The sequence below is a fragment of the Peromyscus californicus genome, unplaced genomic scaffold (genome assembly GCF_007827085.1).
Source record: "Peromyscus californicus insignis strain IS unplaced genomic scaffold, ASM782708v3 Scaffold_15__1_contigs__length_86483966, whole genome shotgun sequence".
Lineage (NCBI taxonomy): Eukaryota > Metazoa > Chordata > Mammalia > Rodentia > Cricetidae > Peromyscus > Peromyscus californicus.
In genome coordinates, this window is record NW_026294447.1 from 40939366 (window position 1) to 40961632 (window position 22267).

Here is a 22267-nt window from a genome sequence, read left to right on the forward strand (position 1 = left end):
GTTAGAAAAAGAAGGACCCAGAAGGCTAAATCGGTAACAATGTGGAAGTTATGTCTCCAAATTTATCAAAGGGATGGAAGGATAGTGGAAAGGAAAATACTCTCCAGAATCCTCAACTTAAGGAAACGCTGTGCTCCCACTTAGCTGTTAACTCTCGGACACCACTGCCTAGCCCCAATCTTGTACTGGACAGACTGTGGAATTCTGTGTTCAGTTCAGGACAGACCTCTCTGCACAGCAGGAGTCACTGGACTGGTCTGAGCTCTCTCCCACAGTACATGCTTGTGTTTTGTAATAAAATGTCCTTCCTTAGTCAACATGAACAAAACAAAACACAATGCCACTCATTTATTTATTTATTTGTTTATGCTCTGTTTACTTCAAAACAAACAACCCAACCTTGACATCATTTTCTCTGCTTTTAATCTTTCCCATAGCCTAAAACACTCAATGCGTTTTTTTTGACAGACTGGTCTTTTTTTTTTTTTAATAAGCAGTAGAACTCTCCCAAAAGCTACCTTTCCCATAAAAACTTCCTAAATGTCTTAGTCCACATGTTGACATCAGTAATTAGTATTCATCAATTAATTATTGGTATAGCACTGGCAATAGAACAGGACTTATATACACTCAGTATCTATGGGCTCTACATACTTCCCTCCAAGAAAACCTGGGGAACTGTCTATGTTCCATTTGTTTTCTCATAGTCCTCGGCCACAAAATGGAATACGATTAATGTATTTTGAACTGACTTAAATTGCATAAATGATAAATTTACCTAGAATAATTTAAGCAAATTACTTGTCAGTTTATGACGAAAAACCATACCGGCTGGGTAATGGACCTCATTAGTAAGCATGTATTCTTGTTCTTTTTTTTTATTAAAGACATGCGCCACCATATCTGGGAAACATGTACTCTTTATCATGCCTCTATTCATTAAACACTGCAGTGACACTTTGCTTAAATTTTTTTTATTAATACTTCCTTTTCATAGCTCAAAAAAAGACATTACAGATTATTCAGCAAATACAAACATCAAAAACAAAACATCACCTCTACAGAAATAGCCAGTGTGTAGACTCTATTACATAGGCACATTCTTTTTAGAGTTAACTGGTTTTACATAAAATTAACCACAATAGTGCAAGAAGTGACACTGAGTGAGGATAAGTGACAGAGAAGGGAAATACAAGCCTTAGATCAGTCAAGCCATTCACTGGATCTTGGGTTCAACCACCCAGACACACTGAAATTCAGGTGGACTTCACAAAAATGGAGGGGGAGGAGGGAGGCTCCTCTGTCTTTCCTTTTCTCAAACACTGACCCCGATTAGCCTTCTGAAAATGGCAAAGGGCTCTCCAGTTTCTGTTGGCAAGTGACCATAAACAATAAAGAAAGCTGGCTGTAGGAGAAGGGGTTCACCTCATCCTTCTCACGCACTGTTCTTGCAAACCCTTACATCCAACAGGGAGCTCCGTGTCCATCTGCGTTCACAGAACTGCTGCTGTGGAGTCTCACTGGGATGGCCCATCAAAAAGCACACGGAAGTGAGCTTAAGGTGGTGCTTAAGGCTTCAGTCACAGTGTGGCTAGTGTCCACAGTGAGAACTGGGGTTTCATCTCAGGTGGGACATGAGAATGAAGAAGGAGAGGATGCTGGGATTCCCATCCAACCAGTTAGAACTGACCCATTATATCTGAGTAAGGATAACCAGAGAAGAAACTGAAGTCACACGCACACATACCCCACAGAGAAGCTATTTTATAATGATCCACATTTGGAAAAATTAAGTACATTTTAACAGGCGGTTTTCTCTCATTTGACTTGGTTATAATTACAAATGGCTCCAGATTAATCTGTTTTCCGCTCCCTCCTAGCCATCTACACAAAAGGCTGTATCTGTACATCACAGATCATTTTAACATCTTACATCCTAACATCTTCAGTACTTGGAGGGTTAGACCTACTTAGGTTTTCCCTATATATCCACTTGGGAGACTGCCTTTCAACCTTCGTTTTGAACTGGTGTTTTGAAGTCAACCGCAGAACAGAGAATTGGGGGCTTTCCTGCATTTCTGTCATCTAAGCAGATAGGGAAGGGAAGGAATTTGAGCAGGAAAAAGATAAACGAGCTGGTCTTTCCAGCTTACATGTTTAAAATTTCTTGGTTCTGAAGCATATATAAAGAATCACACGGACACGCAATATCAACAAAATGTGGCAGGAAAGGACAGTCTGTGAAACACCCCATAAAACCACAGCTGGGGGAAAAAAAATAACCAAAGAAACGGAAGTTCAGCCCTCTCTTTTGTCTCTGGAAACTGAAGTCAGGTTGGGAAACTGACAGGTGAATTAGCAATAGTGATTGTCCCCATGCTTATGCACAGTCACAGAGAGCCCAACTTTTCCCTTCATAAAGCCATCAGAGCAGGGCTACCAAGGACAGTCTCCAGCGTCCTACTGTGCCTGGCTGCAAACGCAGTCCCTTAACCAGAGCACTTGATGCAATCCGAGCAAAACTGAAGAGCTCTGTGGGCCAGCCCTGCTTTCCTATAGCTCCTGACTTTAAGGGATGGCCTCCAGTTCAGGTAGTGTTGAATCTTGGTGGCCAATGCTGTACATGTTCCAACTCTTTTCATACTGAAATTATTGTTTTCTTTAGTCTGTTCTTTAGCAGCTTTTCATTACATCCAGTTTTTATTTGCATCATTCCAGGTACCGCAGAACAAAGTACTATTGAACCTTTTTACCTTCATGGGCTTGGAATTGCAAGATATTAAAGTAGAGGACTGGACTTTCACTAGCAAGTTGTCTAAGGCACACTAGAATATAAAACCTCCATGTTCTGGCTTAGGTGACCACGGGAATATTACTAACACATGCATTTGTTCCTATGCTTAAGATTGCCTTCTATATCTTCCTTCACTTTTATTTCCTTTAATACACAATTATGAATAATAGCCAAAGCCAATCTCATTTAGAAAGAGCATAATTAAAATGTGGTAATGTGTAGGGAATTGGTAAATAGACACTGGTCATGTTTAGCAGACATCCATTAAAATCATAGTGAGAATATACTGACTAATTTTATATAAAATGCTGTTATAGTTTGGTAGTGAAGTGTTAACATAAGATTCATTTGACAGGTGGCATATTTTTATTTAATTTTTTGTTAATTCTGTTCTTGAATTCTCTATCAAACTCTAATCACAGTCTCAATTTCAGATATGCTAGAATTAATTTAAATCAGACATTCTTAGAAGGGTTACATTTGTGATGGTGGCATAGGCCTTTAATTCCAGCACTCGGGAGACAGAGGCAAAATTTCTGTGAGTTCAAGGCTAGCCTGGTCTACAGAGTTCCAGGACAGCCAGAGCCACACAGAGAAACCCTGTCTCGAAATACCAAAAAAAAAAAAAAAAAAAAAAAAAAGTTAAATTTACCACTTTTTAATCAAGAGAATTTATAAAAGTAGGTTGGATGACAGTGCTTCCTTCTTATAATAATTAATTTCTAGGACTTTTAAGGAAAAATAGAAAAAAGTCACCTCAATCTCTTGTGTTTTTTTTTTAACCCCTAAACTGATGATAAAATAGAAATATAGAAATCAGCTTTGAAATCATGACTTTACCTGGTGAGCCTCAGCTTTCCCATCTCAGACCCCCATCTCATGCAGGGGGGCGGGGGACACGACACGTGATGTGCACAGTAGCAATGGTCAGTGGTTACCGTTGGGAGGACAAGGCCCTGACCCAGCAGGACTGGCTTCGTGCTCCATCAGATGCACGCATTTTCCACTAGTCACTCTCACGGGCAGGGCAGAGGCTCGAAGGTCTGTTTGACTGGCAGCAATAAAACAGGATCAATAGCCTAACTGTGGGCAGCACCTGCGCCCCTCCACCTCTGAGTGTAGAAATGTTTCCCAATGTGAACAAGGGATACTGCGGGGGAGATTCAGCCACACGTTAAGTGCCTCTGTCCTGACACTTGGCTGACACTGGCGGCAGGGATAAAAACCAAGCAAAGTTATTTAAGTCCTCTGGAAAATAAATGCTGCTTGCTAGCTACCATGTGAGCAGAGGATAAGTAGTCTCAGAGTCAAAGTGCCGAAAATTTCCATTCATTTAATGAGTGTGTTTGACTTGGAAGGAAGGAATTAAGGTGGCCGGGCCTTGTAGCTCACACTTGGTGACAGGCATTTGAACCACAGTGATGGGTTCTTCATCTTTGTGTATCACATCTCTCAGGAATAGAGCTTGTAGGGACATAATTCCTGATCCTAACCATGGTCCTAGACAGAAATTAGTCTCATTTCAAATAAGAACTCTTTTTAAATGAAAGAATACAAGCCTGGACAGTAACTGTGGGAAGGGAGTGAGTAGAGGGGGAAGCCCACAGAAAGTGAAACGCAGCAGCAGCAGCAGCAGCACCAGTCTAGACCATCTAACAAGAACGAAGTGCTAACTTTAGATAAGGAACAGCTAGCACTGCGTCTACAAGTGGGGTTTCAGTGATGTGTTCTCAAAACACCCCCTACTCTCGTTTTTTTTTGTTGTTGTTTATGTGGTACTGGGGGTTGAACCCGGGACCTTGTGCATGCTAGGCAAGTTCTCCACCACTGCGCTACATTACCAGTCCTCTTGTCTGATAGAGTGCGTATACAAGCCCTGGACTCAAAAATAAATAGTTTTTGATACCATGTGACACCAAACATGTCCTGGAAAAGTCCATCCTCTTTTTTACATTATTGATAACATAGACTAGGATTTTTTTTTTTTTGGTAAACACAAGAAAAATAAAAACTGAAGTCCAATATGGCATGCACAAATTCTGCCTATCAAAAGGATAATTTATCCAACTATGGTTTTTATGTAGGTTATTAGTAAGCCCTAAAACACATTTCATGATGCCCCTCAGTTCTCTACATGTAATCCATAATGACCCTAAGCACAGCAGAGGCAAAATGAATTTGATGGAACCAAGGTAGTAGATTTTTAAAAATTAGTGATAATTTGCTTGCTAAATATAAACGGCACAGGGGGAGATTTTTTTTTTTTTGAAGATTTGATTAAGGCAAAGCAACAACAAAATTCCAAACAGTCCAGGAGAAGCACCAAGGCCAGAAGAATTAGCCAAGTGGGTGGGAGAGAAGACAACACAGGTACTGAGCGTGCTACGCTACCAGCGGGCAGGGCCCCTGCCAGGGCTGAGCCAGGGAGGACCTTCATTCCTCTTGCCAACTCTCCAAGTGCGTGGACATCTGAGAACTCTCACGGCCTTTAGCTCAGCACCGGAAATGACACGGAATTCTGTGACAATGTTTTCGGGGATCCCACTGTCCTCCAACAGCACGAAAACACAGAGGAAAGGTTATCTGGAGCCAGAGAGCCTCATTCCTATGCAGACTATTTGGAGAACTCTTTCCTACCACCTTGGCCAAATCCAACATGACGGTCTCTTCCACAGTGCCTGGGATAGGTGGCTTCGTTAACCTCTGGGCATTTGCTACAGCAGGACATCTTACTTGACTCTTCTTTAGAACACTTCTTACTAGAAGATTCTGATATTGAGCAAACATTTGTTATCTGTAAAGTTCTCTTCTGGTTCGATCATTTTCTTTTTTTGTCTTTGAAGTTATGCAAAACAAATCTAACTCTTCTTTTTTAGAGCTTAGCAGAAACTTTGTGACAGGTATTACATCATTTCCCAACTTCTGTGTACTCCCTTCCTAGCTGTATCCCCTGTTCTGCAGGACACCCCCACCTACCCTCCTGTTCCTTATATAATCACGGTCTTCACAACCTTGGTCACCTGCCTGTGGACACATTCAACATATTAATGTCTCCCTTAAAATATAGTAGCTACAATTGAATGTAACCCTCCATTCAGGCGTGGGCTGGCCAGTCACCATGCAGAGCTGTTTAAACACCTACCACCACAGATGGAATGCATTAGCTTTGTGAATAGCCATGATATATTCCTGGTTCAAAAATGAACTCCCATTTCCTTAAGAAAACATTTCTATATGAACTGCTACAAAACCAAGCCTTTTGAGTTCTAGACACACACACACACACACACACACACACACACACACACACACACACACACACACGTGCCCGCCTCTGTACTGAAAGGGTTGTATTTTAAAAACTCAAAATACAGGTCTTCTCATCTATGCCTATGCAGCATGTTCTTTTCATTTCAATCTAATGCTTAGATAGTTAAAAACATAGTTCAAGCTGGGAGGTGGTGGTGCACTCCTTTAATTCCCCACACTCCAGAGGCAGAGGCAGGTGGATCTCTGAGTTCGAGGCCAGCCTTGTGTACAGAGAAGAGTTCCAGGACAGCCAAGGCTACACAGAGAAACCCTGTCTTGAAAACAAGAAACCATAGTTCAAAACACTGCAATGATTTCTAATCATTTCTAATGCCAGTATATAGTTCAATCTCACTAAATATGAGCTGAATATTATAAATCCTGGATCAGTCAGTCCAAAACTGCAGGTATTTTCCCAGGTCTGATAAAATATGCATTCTGTCCCCTCCCTTTATTCTTCATGAGAGGAAACACCAAGGTACAATAAGCAGGCAGTGGGAAGTGGTGGGTGGGTAGGCTGGGGACAGGTGAGGGAAAAGGAGGTTGTTCTGATTCTTGGAATTAGGAGTTCATGGTCATGACACTGGGAAACTGGCTTTCCCCAGCCCTACCCTGGAGCCTTCTGCCTTTTTGAACTTGTCACAACACTGACTCCCAATCTCTGAATTTGGGGCAAAACTCATTCCAATATAAGCTTTTACAGAGATTTCTTTAGCTTCAATTTCCTGTAAATTTTGAGTTAAAGGGACATGTAACAGTCATTGCCTATGAGGTATAAAAAGAACTCCCAAGTGTCTCTCTGTCACACACCTCTCTTATAGCTGTGCCTGTATTTCAGGAATTAGAAGTGATCAGTGAGAATTTGGCAGTTCATTATGATTGCAGCTGGCTTCTGAACTGAATAGAAACTTAAATTTAATGTCCCTTTTCCTCCAAGTGAAGAAAAACAAGTTCAGCTTTTCTTTCTCTTCAACAGACTGTGAATCCAAGCCAGTCCACTAGTAGAATTAAGCTCCAACCTCTGAATTTGAAAAAAAAAAAAAAAAATCTGATTGGCCTTTCCCACTGTCTATCATGACTTAGGATAGCAGATGGAAAAATAGAAATTGAAAAAGTGTTTTGATCTTGAACAATCCAGAACCAGTAGGGAAACCTCTGGACAACTTCTGTGGAGTGAAACCAGCATTTAAAGAATGGAGAGTTTTAGAAAAGGCCTAGTAGGCCCAAAGAGGAAATAGTTTTGAAACTCCTGACTCTTTCACAGAGGGACCACTAGAGACAGATCCTTGATTAACTTTCCAGGCTGCTTTTCCCAGAAACTTCCAAGTGACAGATGGATACTGGGAGCAAACCGTGCCAACATTGATGTTGGCTGTTCTTTTTGGGTCTCTAATAGTCACCACAAACCACATACCAGTGCCATGATAGAAGCAGAAAGAGACGAGGAGGCTCAATATATAATAAACTCCCAAAGCCGGGTGCACCTCGTGCTCCAGGCGTGCTCAGCATCAAGGAGTCTATTGAAAGCAACCCCCTCAGGATTTCCTGTCACACACAGGTAACTGCACACAGGAAACGGTGGAAGGCCACCCCTAACAAGGAGCGGACACAGCAGGTGTTGACTTAAACTTGAGTTATTCAGGAAGACACCCGAGCGTGAGTCAGCGTTCTTCAGTTTCTTACACAGTAGGCCACTGTCACTGTACCCCACATTCCTTTGGGTTTTCCAACTCCTCTCCCTCAAAGTCCGGCTTCAAACTCTTTTTTTGTTCAATCTCCACCTGCCAAAATAAAAGATGGAGAACATATCAGGAATAAGAGCAAGGGAGAGGAAAAGCACAAAAGTGAATGAGCCAAAAGAACCTCACAAGGGTCCTTGGGATTGCTTGGAATTTTGTGGATAATCTGGGCTGCTGCCATAACGGAACCGCTAGTCCTGAGTATACCATGATCTCCTTTAAGGTGTGGAATTCCCTCTTCTTCACGGTCCTTCTGGGAAATGCTTATTCTTTGTCTTGCAGCATTGCTCAAAAAGTACCTTTGCTCCTCACTCAGTTGGGGCACTCAGTTGGGAGACTGAGTTTCCTCTGAATAGCTCTGGTATCCCTGGCTCCGCTATTCCATAGGTTCCACGGGATAGGAGCAAGATCTAGTTCATTTTATCCAATGGTGTAGAAATCCAGTAGGTGACTGATGACTCTTTACAGAAGGGATAAATCTTTTTGTCATTGACCACTTCAGCCCCCAACTACTTCTTTTCTTCCAAGTCTCTAAGCTAATAAGTATTGGAGCATTTACTAGTTAGCCTGTCTTCTGCAAAATACTGTCAAGAAGTTGCCCTTTGAAAGTAACATGACTTGGGCTAGAGAGACAGCTCAAGTAGAGAATACTGGCTGCTCTTCCCGACAGCCTGGGTTCACTTCCCAGCACCCCCATGGTAGCTCAGCACTGTCTGGGACTCCAGTCCCAGGGCCTCCTCAGGTGCTGCAAACATGTGGTGCACAGACATGCATGCAGACAAAACACCCACACACATCAAATAAATAATTGATAAAATCGTTTAAAAAGAGCAACATGCCTTAACTAAAGCCTCTGGTAAGTCAGGAAGGGACTGCTTGAACTGAGGAATCTCATTCCGACTGCTCCTCAGCCTTACATTGAATATTAGGCCTCTCCTCTTGGGGGCAAAAATTGAAGATAGATTACAGTCCATGGCTGTGGAGGTGGGGGTGGTGGTGGTGGGGGTGGTGATGGTGGTGGGGGTGGGGGTGGTGGTGGTGGTGATGGTGGTGGTGGTGGTGGTGGTGGTGATGGGGGTGGGGGTGGTGGTGGTGGTGGTGGGTGGGGGTGGGGGTGGGGGGTGGGGGTGGTGGTGGTGGTGATGGGGGTGGGGGTGGGGGGGTGGTGGTGGTGGTGGTGGTGGTGGTGGTGGTGGTGGTGGTGGTGGGGGTGGTGGTGGGGGTGGTGGTGGTGGTGGTGGTGGTGGTGGTGGGGGAGTGCTAGTTTTTTTCCTGGCCACAAGATGGGGCATTTGTTCTTTTTGGTAGTTAAACGGTTTTAGATGACACAACTGAGAAAATATTTAAAGGAACAATAAGGTACATAAATCTGTGGGAATCATTATCCATTGGAAATTATCAAACAACTTGGCAAAATCTTAAAGCCTCTTTCTCCTCCCTCTTTGGAAGTCAATCTTCTACCAAACGTCTACCTCTTTGCATTATAAGCCCTCCGTTGAGGACGATCTACCTATAATCTGAGCACTCAGAGGTAGAAAAACAGAGTTTGAACCAGACTGAGCTACAGAGGGAGACTCTGTCTTCAAACAGCCCCCCCTTCCCCCCCCTCAAGAAAACCAGCTCTCCAGCATTGACGGCAGACATCTCCCACAGCCTCAATCCTATTATCACTGTAAAAGGGTTTGGCTTTTAAGTTTACACTTACTGCCCTGTGCCTGCCTCTTTTGTGTTCTGATGCACAGTTCCTGTAGATGAAATGCTTGCTTCAGCTTATCATGTTCCCAGGACTCCCCTCCATCTCCAAGTTCACTCCAAAACTGGAATTATGTCATGGATGAGTAACAATTGTTGCTTGGCCCCGCTGTTCTATTTGCTATTATTCATGATGTCAGACATCATATTCTTCTCTCTCTTCAGTCCCTTAATTCTTTTTTTCCAAACCTTTCTCTTACCCAGGAGAGAGTATTTCATTAAAGTCAGAGCCGATTCATCCACGGCTATGAATGTAAAGTGCCTTGATATGAGAAGCATTTGCTGAAAGGAATAAAGGGGGGGGGGGGATGAACGGATGAATGGACTCAGAAACATCAGCCCGGAGCCCCCGGAGGCTACCTTGTAGCTGTAGTGTGTGGAGTAATTGACCCACTTCCTGACACCGGGCTTGTCTTCCACAGAGATGGATCTCACAGCTGCTTTGGAGGCAGAAGTAGTGGGCATGCTGAACTCGACGTTTACATAATTGGCAAATCTGGAAGGCACTTCCCGGTCCGAGCCAAGTTCAAGGTGGCAAAAGAAACAGTGCGGATGACCAGAAGCTAGAACAGAAAGAAAGAATCCAGGGGTCAAGTTCTTTGAGGGTGAAATTAAAAAGGAGAAGAAGCTACAGAGCCACTTTGACAATAACGGAGGTCTGTGAGCTGTGCACCTGGCAGGGTCCGATACTGAGCAAGAGGGCGTCCGTAGGCAGACATCAGCCTCTGTGTGCCTCAGACCCTTTGATCCAATGTCTCTTGATTAGTACAGCCTGGAATACTAGCATAAAACCCACAGTCTGAGGGGGCTGGAAGATGGCTCAGTGGTTAAAAGCAATGGCTGTTCTTCCAGAGGACCTGGTTCAATTCCCAGCACCCACATGGCAGCTCACAACTGTCTGTAACTCCAGTTCCAGGGGAATCTGACAACCTCACAAAGCCATACACACAGGCAAAACAGCAACACACACAAAATAAATACATAAATATCAAAGTGATTAAACATTATTTGTAAACAGAAACAGAACCCCACAGTCTGAGAAACCGGGGCCTTTATGTGTGTGTAGGTCAAAGAACTGTGTAGCACAGCGTGAGGGGCTTAAGAGAGGAAGAATGAAGAAAGAAGATTAGCACTTGGCACCTAATAAAACATCAGTGACAGCCACCAGGGGCAAACCGCTTTCCTTTCCAAGATGAATTTTCTTAATAGCATTTTAAATTTTAGAGATGCCTCAGGCATGTTTCTGTGGGTGGGTGATATATGAAAGTGACAGACTCACAGGCGCATGCCTGAAATCTGGGAATACAGTGCAATGGACGGACAAGCTGATGATCTGCAGTCATAACGCCGTGGTCGCTCGGCAGTTCTCGGAGTGGAAAAGTCCTTTGTTCTCTTCTGACCTGAATTCCTCCTCTGGGAATTGGAGTCATTAGGAGGGGAATGTATGAAAAGGGACTGTACGATAAATACAGAATTAAATTGCAGTAGGGTGCTATGGAGAGTAACTCAGTATCTACGGGTCAACTGTACTTACAGGTAAAATTAGGATCTGCTTTTCACTTGATAGGTTAGATTTGAGGAGGAAGAGAGTTTAGTTCTGCAGCTATGACATTCGAGCGTCACCATCCTTCATCAGACACAGCGGGGATGACTGGGTGCCCTGTGCCTGGGATGACGCTAGCTGCTCCACACGAACTCTCTTGCTGAATTTCATCACAAAGCCTCAGAGCTGCAGCTCTCAACCTGTGGGTCATGACCCTTTCGGGGGGGGGGGGGGTGTGTGTGTGTCACATATCAGATATCCTGCATCTCAGATATTTACGTTATGATTTATAACAGTACAGTTTTGAAGTAGGAACGAGATAATTTTATGGTTGGGAGTTACCACAACCTGAGGAACTGTATTAAAGGGTCGCAGCATTAGGAAGGATGAGAACTACCGTCTTAAGGTCACTGAGGTTTCTGGAGGGCAAAGTAAGCTACCAGAGGTCTTAGCTAGAAATTGGCTATGACTGTGGGCTGTCATCCTTTTGTCTGAGTCCTATGACTTCATGGTCCCCAAACACAGAGGCCAGGTTGTGGGACAATAGCATGAACATAGAGAGCAGCAAGCTGCAGACGAGCAGTGTGACATGGCTCTGACTGAACTGTATCCATCTTCCCTGCTCCTCCAAGTAAATCACTCCAATTTTCTTTATTGCTCTGGGCAGGATTTTTCAATCTCGGCGAGTAAGGAGATACACACCCTCTCTCCCAGGAGAACACTAGAGTGAAGTATTTGTTTTTCTCTGTTTCACAAACGTAAAATAGTTCAATGGGTATTTCTAAAGAACAAGACTAGGAAATTTAACTGAAAAATTTGCACTGTTTTTTAGGAAAGGAATTGAAATAAGATTTTATATATATATATATATATATATATATATATATATAATAAAAATGATGGCATCTGAAAATGAATCTGTTCAATCTATCCTTCTGTGTGCCACAGACTAATTACAGAGCTATCACTTATCAGCATCACTAATACTCTGCCTCACACTTAAAAGCATCACCCAATTTCATTTTGAATGAGCTAGGTATTTATTAATAATCGTACTTCGTAGATGAGAAAAATTAGATTTCTCCGAAAGGGTTAAGTAAATTGCCTGAGGTCACACCACCATTAAGCAGTAGGGCTGATAATAAAATTCAGATCTCTCTGACTCCAAAGCAGGTTCTAAATAGTTGGTACACTGCTATGGAATTTGCTTACTACAGTGCAGGAGGCCTCTTCACTCAAATAGGAATTCAAACAACTGCTTTTATCTAATTAGCTTTATTTGACATTGCTGGAATTCTGACATTTCTCTTTTTAAAATGTGACTCCCTCCTCAGATTGTCTTTAAGTGTATTCACAGGAAACTCTCTGTAAGCCACATCTGGTCCTGGATTCCTAACCTCAACTATTGAATGTGTAAGGATGGTGGACCATTGGGGCAAAACAATTTGAAAGCTGGTATTGTTTAATTCATGGCAACACAAATTATTTATATATAAAATAACACATATATATGTTAACTTGTCTTTCTTGATGAAAGTGAGCATTAAATCGGATTGATTTATTTCCAAAAAAAAAGGGCCATCACATTGGGTGTGTTTTCTCTTTACCTAGACCAATAAGAAGCAGAATCAGGAAAAAAAAAAAAAGAAAAGAAAAAAGTTACTTGTGCAGGACTGAATGTTTCATCTCTTAGCGTGTTCTGTGGGCCATGCATGTCCCCATGTAGGACCAGGGAACAGTGTACACAGAGGGGCTTGGACTTTTGGACCTTTGCTAGAATTCAGACACTTTCACGATAATGGAGGTTGTGGTTATGAAAAAACAATCTGTAAAAAGCAATTTACCAGCAGGGCAATTTAGTGGTGCAACTCCTTTAGTCCCAGCACTTGGGAGGCAAAGGCTGGTGTATTTCTGTGAGTCAGCCTGGTCTACAAAGCAAGTTCCAGTACAGCCAGGGCTACACAGAAACCCTGTCCCCCCAAAAAACAAAAACCAACCCCCCAAGATGGCAATTTACCAAGGATAACACCTAGACAAAGAACTCAGAAAATGGGTTGGAATCAGAAGGTCATCACCAGCTCTCTGGTTTTGCGACTAGGAAGGCAGAAGCTGGGCAATGATTGGCAGCTGTACTGGTTAGTTTTATGACAACTTGACACATGCTAGAGCCATCAGAGAGGAAGGAACCTCAGTTGAGAAAATGCCTCCATGAGACAGAGCTGTAGGCAAGCCTGTAGAGCATTTTCTTAATTAGTGACTGATCGGAGAGGGCACAGCCCATGGTGGATGGTGCCATCTCTAGGTTGGTGGTCCTGGGCTCTATAAGAAAGCAGGCTGAGCAAGCCACGAGGAGCAAGCCAGTAAGCAGCACTCCGCCATGGCCTCTGCATCTTGACTGCTCTGGTCACTTGTCAACTTGAGCCAAGTGGCCCAAGGACCAAAAATGATGCTAAAAATGTGTCTCCATGGCTGTACCCAGGAGACAACTGTTAGTGTCTGTGACTAGTGCTGCTCTGGAGCTCTCTTTTCTGATAATGTCTTGTTTAAGCTTTCCTCAGTTCAATGACCTACTCATACTGAAACCTCCCTCCCCCCATTCCCATTTAAGGTCAGCCCTTGTTGCATATAATTAAAATCCTTCACACAGTACTGTTAAGTACTTTAAGTCACTTTGAGATTATTGGTATACATTGAGAAACTACAAATCTTTGATCCCATGGTGGAAATGCATGGCGGCATGCATCTATTTGGCTTCATCTATAAAGGGGACCTGGTGTAGTAAGAAAAGACCCCTGGATGCGTTTTTTGGTGACTTTAGGTGAGTCATGTCATCTCTCAGGTTTTACTCTTTCATCTGAGGTCCCAGCTGAAAGCCCAGTACTTTCGTAGCTCTCTTTTCCCCAGGGCTCCTGTGCCAAAGGAGAGAGAATCCAGGGCTTCTCATTTCCACCGGAGAGAGCTTGGCCTCGACGGCCGAGGCAGCAGGCACAAAAGCCCCAGGAGAAACACAGTGCTGAGCAATGAGTCGGCAAGCACAGAGAGGAAGGCTGTTCTCAAAACCCAGTCAGTGTAGAAGCAGAGGGTGGCTGCCCCAGCCTCCGGCACAGAGGTCCGATTGTCCCCTCAGCTTGCACTGCTACACCCAGTGCCTGACACAGAATGCCGGTGTTTGCCTGCTCCCCGGGCAGCCTCAGGAGTTGATTAGACTGCACGGTCTCTTGCTATCTCATCAAATTCCGTTTAAGATATGATAATGCAGCCATTCCGCACTTGTAGCAGAACGCCCTGAATACACGGGAATCATTCCACAGTGGTAAGGCGAGAAAGCCTGGGCATGGCGTTTCAACCAGGATTTCAAGCCAGTATTTTTTTTTCTTCCTTTTGCCTGACTAGCTAATCCACTTTCCTTAACAGATGGGCACAGTTTATTACAGACAAGAAGAGAAGTGGTTTAAAGGCTTGTGGGATCACAGACTCTTCACGGGCCACTGAGGTCACTTAGACATACTCCAAAAAGAGCAAGCCATTACAGCTGCTTATTGCTGCCTTGTTTTGGCACTCATAAAGTCTTGTTAGTTAGTAGCTGCCTTCTGGACTCCCTCAGACACAGCAGCACAGCCTCCAGCTGTGAGCAGGACAGCTAGGCTGGGAAGTTTGTTTGCTTAAATTGAACACTCCCTTCTTTACTCTCTGTCTGGTGGAACTGTGGCCTTTTGGACCTTGATACCCTGAACATTTAGTCTCTTTTCTGTCAAGAGCCCCAAAGTCAAACGCTGGGGCTGAAGATATCATGACTGACAGTACCTAGTTGCAGAAGGGCTCACTTCTCCCAGATACTGTGTATGTGGTTGGATATAACACTTTATATCTTTCTTTCACCTTCATGAAGGAGACAAAGATTCCTCTTCAGAACCCACGAGCTTTCCAGGGTCTGGGGATGAATTGCATTTGGTGCCACAGCTAACACTTAATGAGTTCCGGAAGAACAAAGCTTCAAGGTGCTGGAGAGACAGCTCTCTAAGTACAATGCTAATATAAGGTCCTGCATTTGATCCTAGGAACTAATATAAAAGAGCTAGGTGTGGCGGTGCGTGTATATAATCCCAAAGCCGGGGAAGGGCTGGAGAGATGGCTCAGAGGTGAAGAGCACTGGCTGTTTTTGCAGAGGACCGGGGTTCTATTCCTACCACCCTCGTGGTGAGCCACAATCCACTGTAACTTCAGTTCCATGGGATCTGGAGCCCTCTTCTGACCTCTGCAGGCCGTGTGCACACACGGTGCATAGACGTGTATGCAGCCCGAACACGCATACACAAAGTAGTAAAAGAATTCAAACAACCACAAAACAAACCACAACAGAGCAAACAAAGATGGGGGGGGGGGTCACTTGGGCTCATCCGTCAGTCAACACAGCTGAACCGGCAAACTGGGTCCCAGGCCAGTGAGAGACTCTTTCTCACAAACAGGGTGACGACCACCCGAGCAATGGCATCTGATGACATTCTCTGGCTTCTACACATATGTGCATAAACACACACACACACACACACACACACACACACACACACACACACACACACACTCATACATGCACACACAACTCAGAAGCTTCCCTGGAAAGCTCTTTAGCGGCTCAGCTGAGTAGTATACAGTACATTTTATGAGAGATGAAGAATGCTAACTAAGGTAGGGAACAGATGACATATACGAGGTCATCCTGGTTGTAAGTACACGCAGACTTCCTGGTCTCCTATTCTCTCCTCTCTACTACCACCATTTCCACCACACAACATAATCGAATGCCGTACAGGCACAGGCTAGAGTAGGTCGACCCCAGCTCTTAAGCAGTGCTTGTCTTCTAGAGGACCCCCACCTACCTGAGTTCTTGTCTGGCAGTCGGTTTATCCTCCACACAATGGCGTTGAAGGCATGCTCATACTTGGCAGTTCCCAGAGTTACTCTCATGACTGGCTCAGAGCCAGAGGCACCAGCAGAGCCAAAACTTGCCCCCCGGTTCACTTTGGCTTTCAAAGACTTCTCCCCTAGGACACTTTCCCGGCGGAAGTTTTTCACCCACTCACTGGGCACTGGGTAGCGCACCATCACGTTCTCACAGGGAACCTGAGTCAGAGGGTCGCGGTTAGAAGAGAAGCCAGGAGACATCCTCAGCCAGCTCTGCACCTCCACCTCTGCCCCGTTGATGCTCGCTGCCGTCCTGAGTGTGAAGGGCAAGGTCTTCTCAGCAAATACGGTCCTAAACCTCATTAGCTCAAACCGGCATGCGTCCAGAGGGTTGAAGAGAATTACTCGGGAACTGTTAAACACGTCCTCATCCACACACCCATGGAAACGGCACTCGTGGAGCTTGATCCACTTGGTGGTGGTGGTGGGCATGATGTCCTGACGAGAAACGATTTCGTTTCCTTTGATAAGGATGTCATTGAGGCCCAAGCGGCACTCGGCGAGCCCGGAGAGGAAACTCAGAATGTGGATCCGTGTCAAGACACGGTGCTGTAGGATCTGGTTGTCTCCTTTGCTTACGGTGCCCGAGAATTCGTCCCTCACATCCACCGTAATCTCCTCCTCGAGGTAGTTTAAGCCAACTGTGCTCAAGTCCATGGACAGCACGGGTAAATCCATGAGACAGTCCTGAACTGCATGGATGAAGCTCAGGAAGTCGTCGTAATTGGTGGTGCCCAGTTTAATCACCTGCTCCCTCTCTGCTGTGTGGGCCACGGCAGGTTTGGGCTGGTATTTCTTTTTTTCCTTGTAAGTGACACGGTCTATCCTCAAGCTGTGGATCCTCCCATTCTCATCATAGTTCTGGAGCCGGGGTTCTGAAACCTCGTGGCAGATCTCCAGCTTGAATTCACGGAATGGTTTTTCTAGCCCCTGCTCATAATACAGCTGCAGGTAACCACTGCCTGTCAGTTTGATGTAGATTGGTCCCCAGTGCCTGGAGGACATGATGTTTTTCTTCTCGGGGATTCTCAGCATCATTGGCCATCCATCTCTGGGCTGAGACAGAGCTGAGGCAGGTGAGTGAGCATCTAGTTCAACCCAGGCTATGGGGTCATCATCAGGCAGGGATGTACTGCCAACGTGATCGGGATCGTCAATGTGGAGTTGTTTGAGCCTTTCAATAGCATCAGGGTGGGACTGGCTTTTGCCTGAATCGTCAAAACTGATGGCATCCTGGTAGATGACGATGAGAGAATCTCTTTGGCTTTTGCCCGTGGTACTGGAAATCGAACTGTTTTGGGAGCGCCGTTCCTGCTCTTCAAAGAAAGCACTGAACGGGTTGATAGGGGAGGGCTGTACATCCTGTAGCGTCTCATTCAGGAAAGGATTGGTGGCCCTCCAGGGGGGTGCCTCGATTACAGAAGGTGGACGGTTTAAGGAGGAAATATCCAGCTTCTGCACTTTGGAGAAGTTCATCAGCGTGCTCTTGGGACGGTCCCTCTTAAATGACCCAGTTGAGTTGGAAGGTACATCTGGGATTGCAGTTGCGACAGATGGCGGATTTGGCTTCGTGGGAGAGGTGACTGGCGGCAAAGGGCAGCTGACTTCATTGTCATCAAAAGTGACCCAGCTGGGGAAACGAGTGGCGGTCCCTGGTGGAACAGCAGGGTGCCCATTCATGGCTGGACTGCCAGCCCGCCAACTGATGGCCTCCATCTCTACTTCTTCATCTTCCTGGAGGGAGGAGGAATTGTCTGAAAAAAAAAAGGAAAAGACATGAGGAGCTGCCCGCAGGGCCTGAAAGGAAAGTGAAGCCAGGGAGGCAAAGATTACTGGAATTTTATCTAGAACCCAGAGAATTCCCAAGCAGTTTACTACATGTCTCGAGTGCATGAAGTGAACACTCTGAACACAAGTCTCATGGTTTTCAGTGGCCTTCTAGAGGTGCCACCACATTAAATGTAGTAAGAACATGACGGCTTTGTAAGACAGATGCACTAACGTGTGAAACAGATGCTTTCTGCACTTGGCTCTAAGGTGTGGGTTCTTAATTTATAAACATTGAAATGTCTCTCCCATGTGAAATGATACAAACTGACTTTTTAAAATTAAACTATAGTCTATCAGTCGTAATGACAGCACAGAGCCTTAATTATGGCCCAAATATGATCAATAAGAACGAATGACAAAATGTGAGCACCGTCAACGTGCAGGTAATAAATCCATACACCTGAACAATTTGGTCACGGGTCAGAACATGGTCCAAAATAGGGACTTCTGTGCTTGTGAAAAAAAAACTTCAAGAACACAAGACAAGAATCTTGTGACCTCGGTTTCTCCAAAAACAAGGAATTGTTCTTGGACTGTATTTTCATACTCCCTCCAGGTGCAGTGGGTAGGAGTGAGTTTACTTCAGCTGTTAATTCACATGCCTCTAAATGAAAAACTGTGTTTTCCCCATGTGTGAATTGTTCTTGAGGTTGTATACAGCTTGAACTCATGAGAACTTTACTCATGTGACCTTCCTTAACCCTCAGGGTATACACTGTCTGATGCTCTGAATAGAGGTGGCTATTGTATGAGACTTTAGTCCGCTTCATTTTTAGGCTCCATTCTCCCAGATTCCACTGCCTTTAAAGCAATAAACAGGTGACTGTTAAGAAATTTAAGCACAGAAAAAAAAAAAGAAAGAAAAGAAATTTAAGTACACAGTGGAATAATACCTAACCATTACAGTGTTTACAAGTTTGTAGTAATATGAGGAAATGATCATGATATAATCTCTCTTTTTTTTTTTCTCTAAAGTTTCCATCTCTGGGTTTACGTACTTTATAATTTAAAAGGTTATTACAAATAAAATTCTGTCCTAACAGAGCCCTTCAAGAAAGAAAATAACCGATTTGGGTTTTAATAAGAGGATGGTCCAAACTTGTGAAGCTTAAGTCCCTAAGTGTATGAGGAAGTTGTGGGGAAGGGACCACAGGCTTTTAGCAAGGAGGGCTGGATTCAGATAAAGATACAGAACAGATAAAAAATGTCAGGCATATAGTAAATACTCAGAGTTTTACTGCCCAGATGAGGAAGAAGTTTTGCTATGGGGTAGGTCAATGTGTGTGTGTGTGTGTGTGTGTGTGTGTGTGTGTGTGTGTGTGTGTGTGATGCCACCCACTGTTTCTCTTGCCAGTCATTAGGGGTCAAACTGGAATTAGACACTTGAGTTTTATGACTGTCTCACTAATTCTTCATGCGTTTCACATCCAGCTATACCAAACCAGCCACACTACACACAATTGCACACATAATTAATTACACATGGAAGAGATGGCTGACTTGTTCTCCATTCTTCCAAGAAATTCATTCAAGCATACAGCAATTTCTTTCATTAAAAGGGTCATTTTGAAAGCCAGGCATGGTGGGACTCCAGTACTCTGGAGACTGAGACAGGAGGAGTGGCATAAACTTGAGGTTTGCTGGACTAGACAGAATCAGACCAGCCAGGACTACACAGCCAAGTTTTGTCTCTAAGGGGGAAATAAAAAGAAGAGGCTGAAGGTTTCAGGAACATGTTTGTTTTGCAAGCTCAAGGATCTGACTTCGAATCCCAGAACTTATACTAAAAATATAGGTAGAGTCTTGATAGACAATAGCTTTACAACTCTAACACACACACACACACACACACACACACACACTTCCCATTTTGAAAAGAGAAGATCCCAGCACTTGGGAGGCAGAGCCAGGTGGATCTCTGTGAGTTCGAGGCCAGCCTGGTCTACAGAGTGAGTTCCAGGACAGGCGCAAAGCTACACACAGAAACCCTGTCTCGAAAAACTTAAAAAAAAAAAAAAGATAAACAGTATGAATATATACCTATCCAGAGCCAACCCAGAATGCAATGAGAAAAAAAGTACTCTCTGTATGGATAGCATTGCAGAGATGACTTTCCCTCAGACGTGCTTTTGTAGACGTAGAATTTATTTATTTACTTATTCACTGGGGGAAAGGAGATGGGGGAAGGAAACTACCTAAGCTCATAGTATTTATACCTTATACATTTATTAATCTTTATTGTGTTTGTGATGAGAGATATGGGAAACATTGTGGGTCCGTGTAAAATATAGCAACTTCTTTGAAGCAGTCATACATCTCACAGCTCACAGGAGTCTCAATGTGGTAGCTCCCTGGAAGTCAGTGTCGCCACCCATCCAGTCCCTTGCTGGCCATCGCTGTTCCCAGGGACATCCCTTCTGCCTTGAGTTCATCCTCACTCACTGGCTTAAGACAAGCTGAGCCCTGTCCCTTTGGAAGGTGGCTCTCTGCCAAAGCTGTTTATACTCTTGCCAAGGGATTCCCTTCTGTTGGAAACCTTGTCCACAAAATAGTCCCCTTCATCTTCTGCTGCGACAAAAATTAAAATAAATAAATAAATAAAGGAATAGAAGGAAGAAAGGGCTTGTGTCTCTACTGAAGATCATTTTCTTATAATAAACTCCCCTCAAAGCCAAGTTATTTAAAGTTCTAGACATTAGGGAATTGAAGCATTAGACTCAATGTACAATCTGTTAATTTCAGTGTTGAGAATTGAATGCGTGCACACACACACACACACACACACACACACACACACACACTCACATTTTTCTTTTAAAAGTGACTCAAGAACTCTTACATGAATTTACCTGAGAAAATAACAAGTTTATTACAATGTACGGAGGTGATGTTTATCATAGCTTATCATAGCAATGTTTAGATCACCGAAAAGCTATAAACAGCAAACACTTCAACAACAGAAAACCATTCTATAAACTGCTGCGCCCTTAAAGTAGAACCCTGTGCCACCTTTGAGATAATGCTCTTGCTGCTCATTTGTGGCGGGCAAATCAAGACCCTACGATCTGAATTTGAATTGCTCAGGTTTTAATTATGTGTCAGGATCCTACTAAAGCTGCTTAACGTTGGGTACATCTTTAACTTCTGTGTCTCAGTTTTCTATCTACGGGCTTAAAATTATTACATTATTTTATTTATTTAATGTGAAATGAAATTTAAGAAAATTATTAAAATCCTACTGGATAGGTCAAGAACCTAACGTTCAGTGGCTGCTCTTCCCATTACCCCTAGAAGAATCTATTTCATTTATAACGTGACTAGGTGTCTGAAAACATTAGGGTACAGTATTTCATAAGCCTTTAGAGATAAATGGCTCATGGAGTAAAAGTAGGATTAAAAAATTTCAAATCCACATTCTTTCTTGTGAAAAACAAAAAATGTAAAAAAAAATGTAAACTGGGCTAGGGGAGATGGCTCAGGGAGTCAAGTACCAGCCACACGAGTGTGAGGCCCTGAGTTCAGATTCTGCAAGCTCAGGGTCAGGAGCACATGTCTGTAATCCCAGTGATCCCAGGGCAAGACGGGGTTGGGAGGCAGAGACAGGAGGAGCCTGAGACAGTCACGGGCTGTGGACCTTACAGAAAGGGGGCAGCTTTGCTACAGTCTGTGTTGAACAAGCCAGTTAGGTCTTTTTTTTTTTTTTTCCAGTTTGAAATGGGCAAAAACTAATTACCTTAAATAGGAATTTAACTATCACCCATAATTCCATTTATTTTTTAAAAAAAAAAATCCAGTATTTGGCTTAATTACTCTCCTTCCCACTCGCTATTCAAAATAGCTTCTGTTATGATTTGAGTGACCGCCAAACAAGGGTCACATTTAAAGACCAGGTTCCCAGTCTATACTATAGGAAGACTGCTAAGGCCCAAGAGCTTTCTGGTACCATTACTGATACAAACTAAAGCACAGGAGTGAATCCTTAAGGATAAGCTTATACAAAATTAAGTGACCACATAGGTAATCAATCAATATATTTGGGACACAGTAGACACCCTGCCACCACTATCCACCCCCTCAGTTGTTAACCTGATTCATTAATGTAATGCCATCATGCAGGAGACCTATTTGCAAGATGCCCACTGAATTTGTTGGGAGACGCGTGAGCAAAGTTCTCTGCTGCAGGTTTCTCAACACGAGCAAACAACCATAGTTATATAAGAGGACACACTTAGCATTGTAGCCAGCCTCTACTAGACATCAGGCGCTTAAGCGGCCATATAGCAATCTACGGTGTGAAAGAGGAACACCGCATTTCTTAGAGATAGTAAAACTTAACCC

The 22267-nt window shown here is 43.8% G+C and overlaps 1 protein-coding gene across 1 annotated transcript in view; it reads right to left on the reverse strand.

The window, feature by feature from the left end:
* Positions 1-338: 338 nt before the first annotated feature.
* Positions 339-22267, reverse strand: part of Ston2 (stonin 2) — a 160105-nt gene continuing 138176 nt past the window's right edge. The window contains exons 5-7 of the mRNA XM_052738699.1: positions 16015-17853; positions 9955-10157; positions 339-7884 (exon numbers count right to left, since the gene is read on the reverse strand). Coding sequence (XP_052594659.1) covers positions 7801-7884; positions 9955-10157; positions 16015-17853 — 2126 coding nt within the window. The 3' untranslated portion in view covers positions 339-7800. The remainder of the gene's footprint in view (positions 7885-9954; positions 10158-16014; positions 17854-22267) is intronic.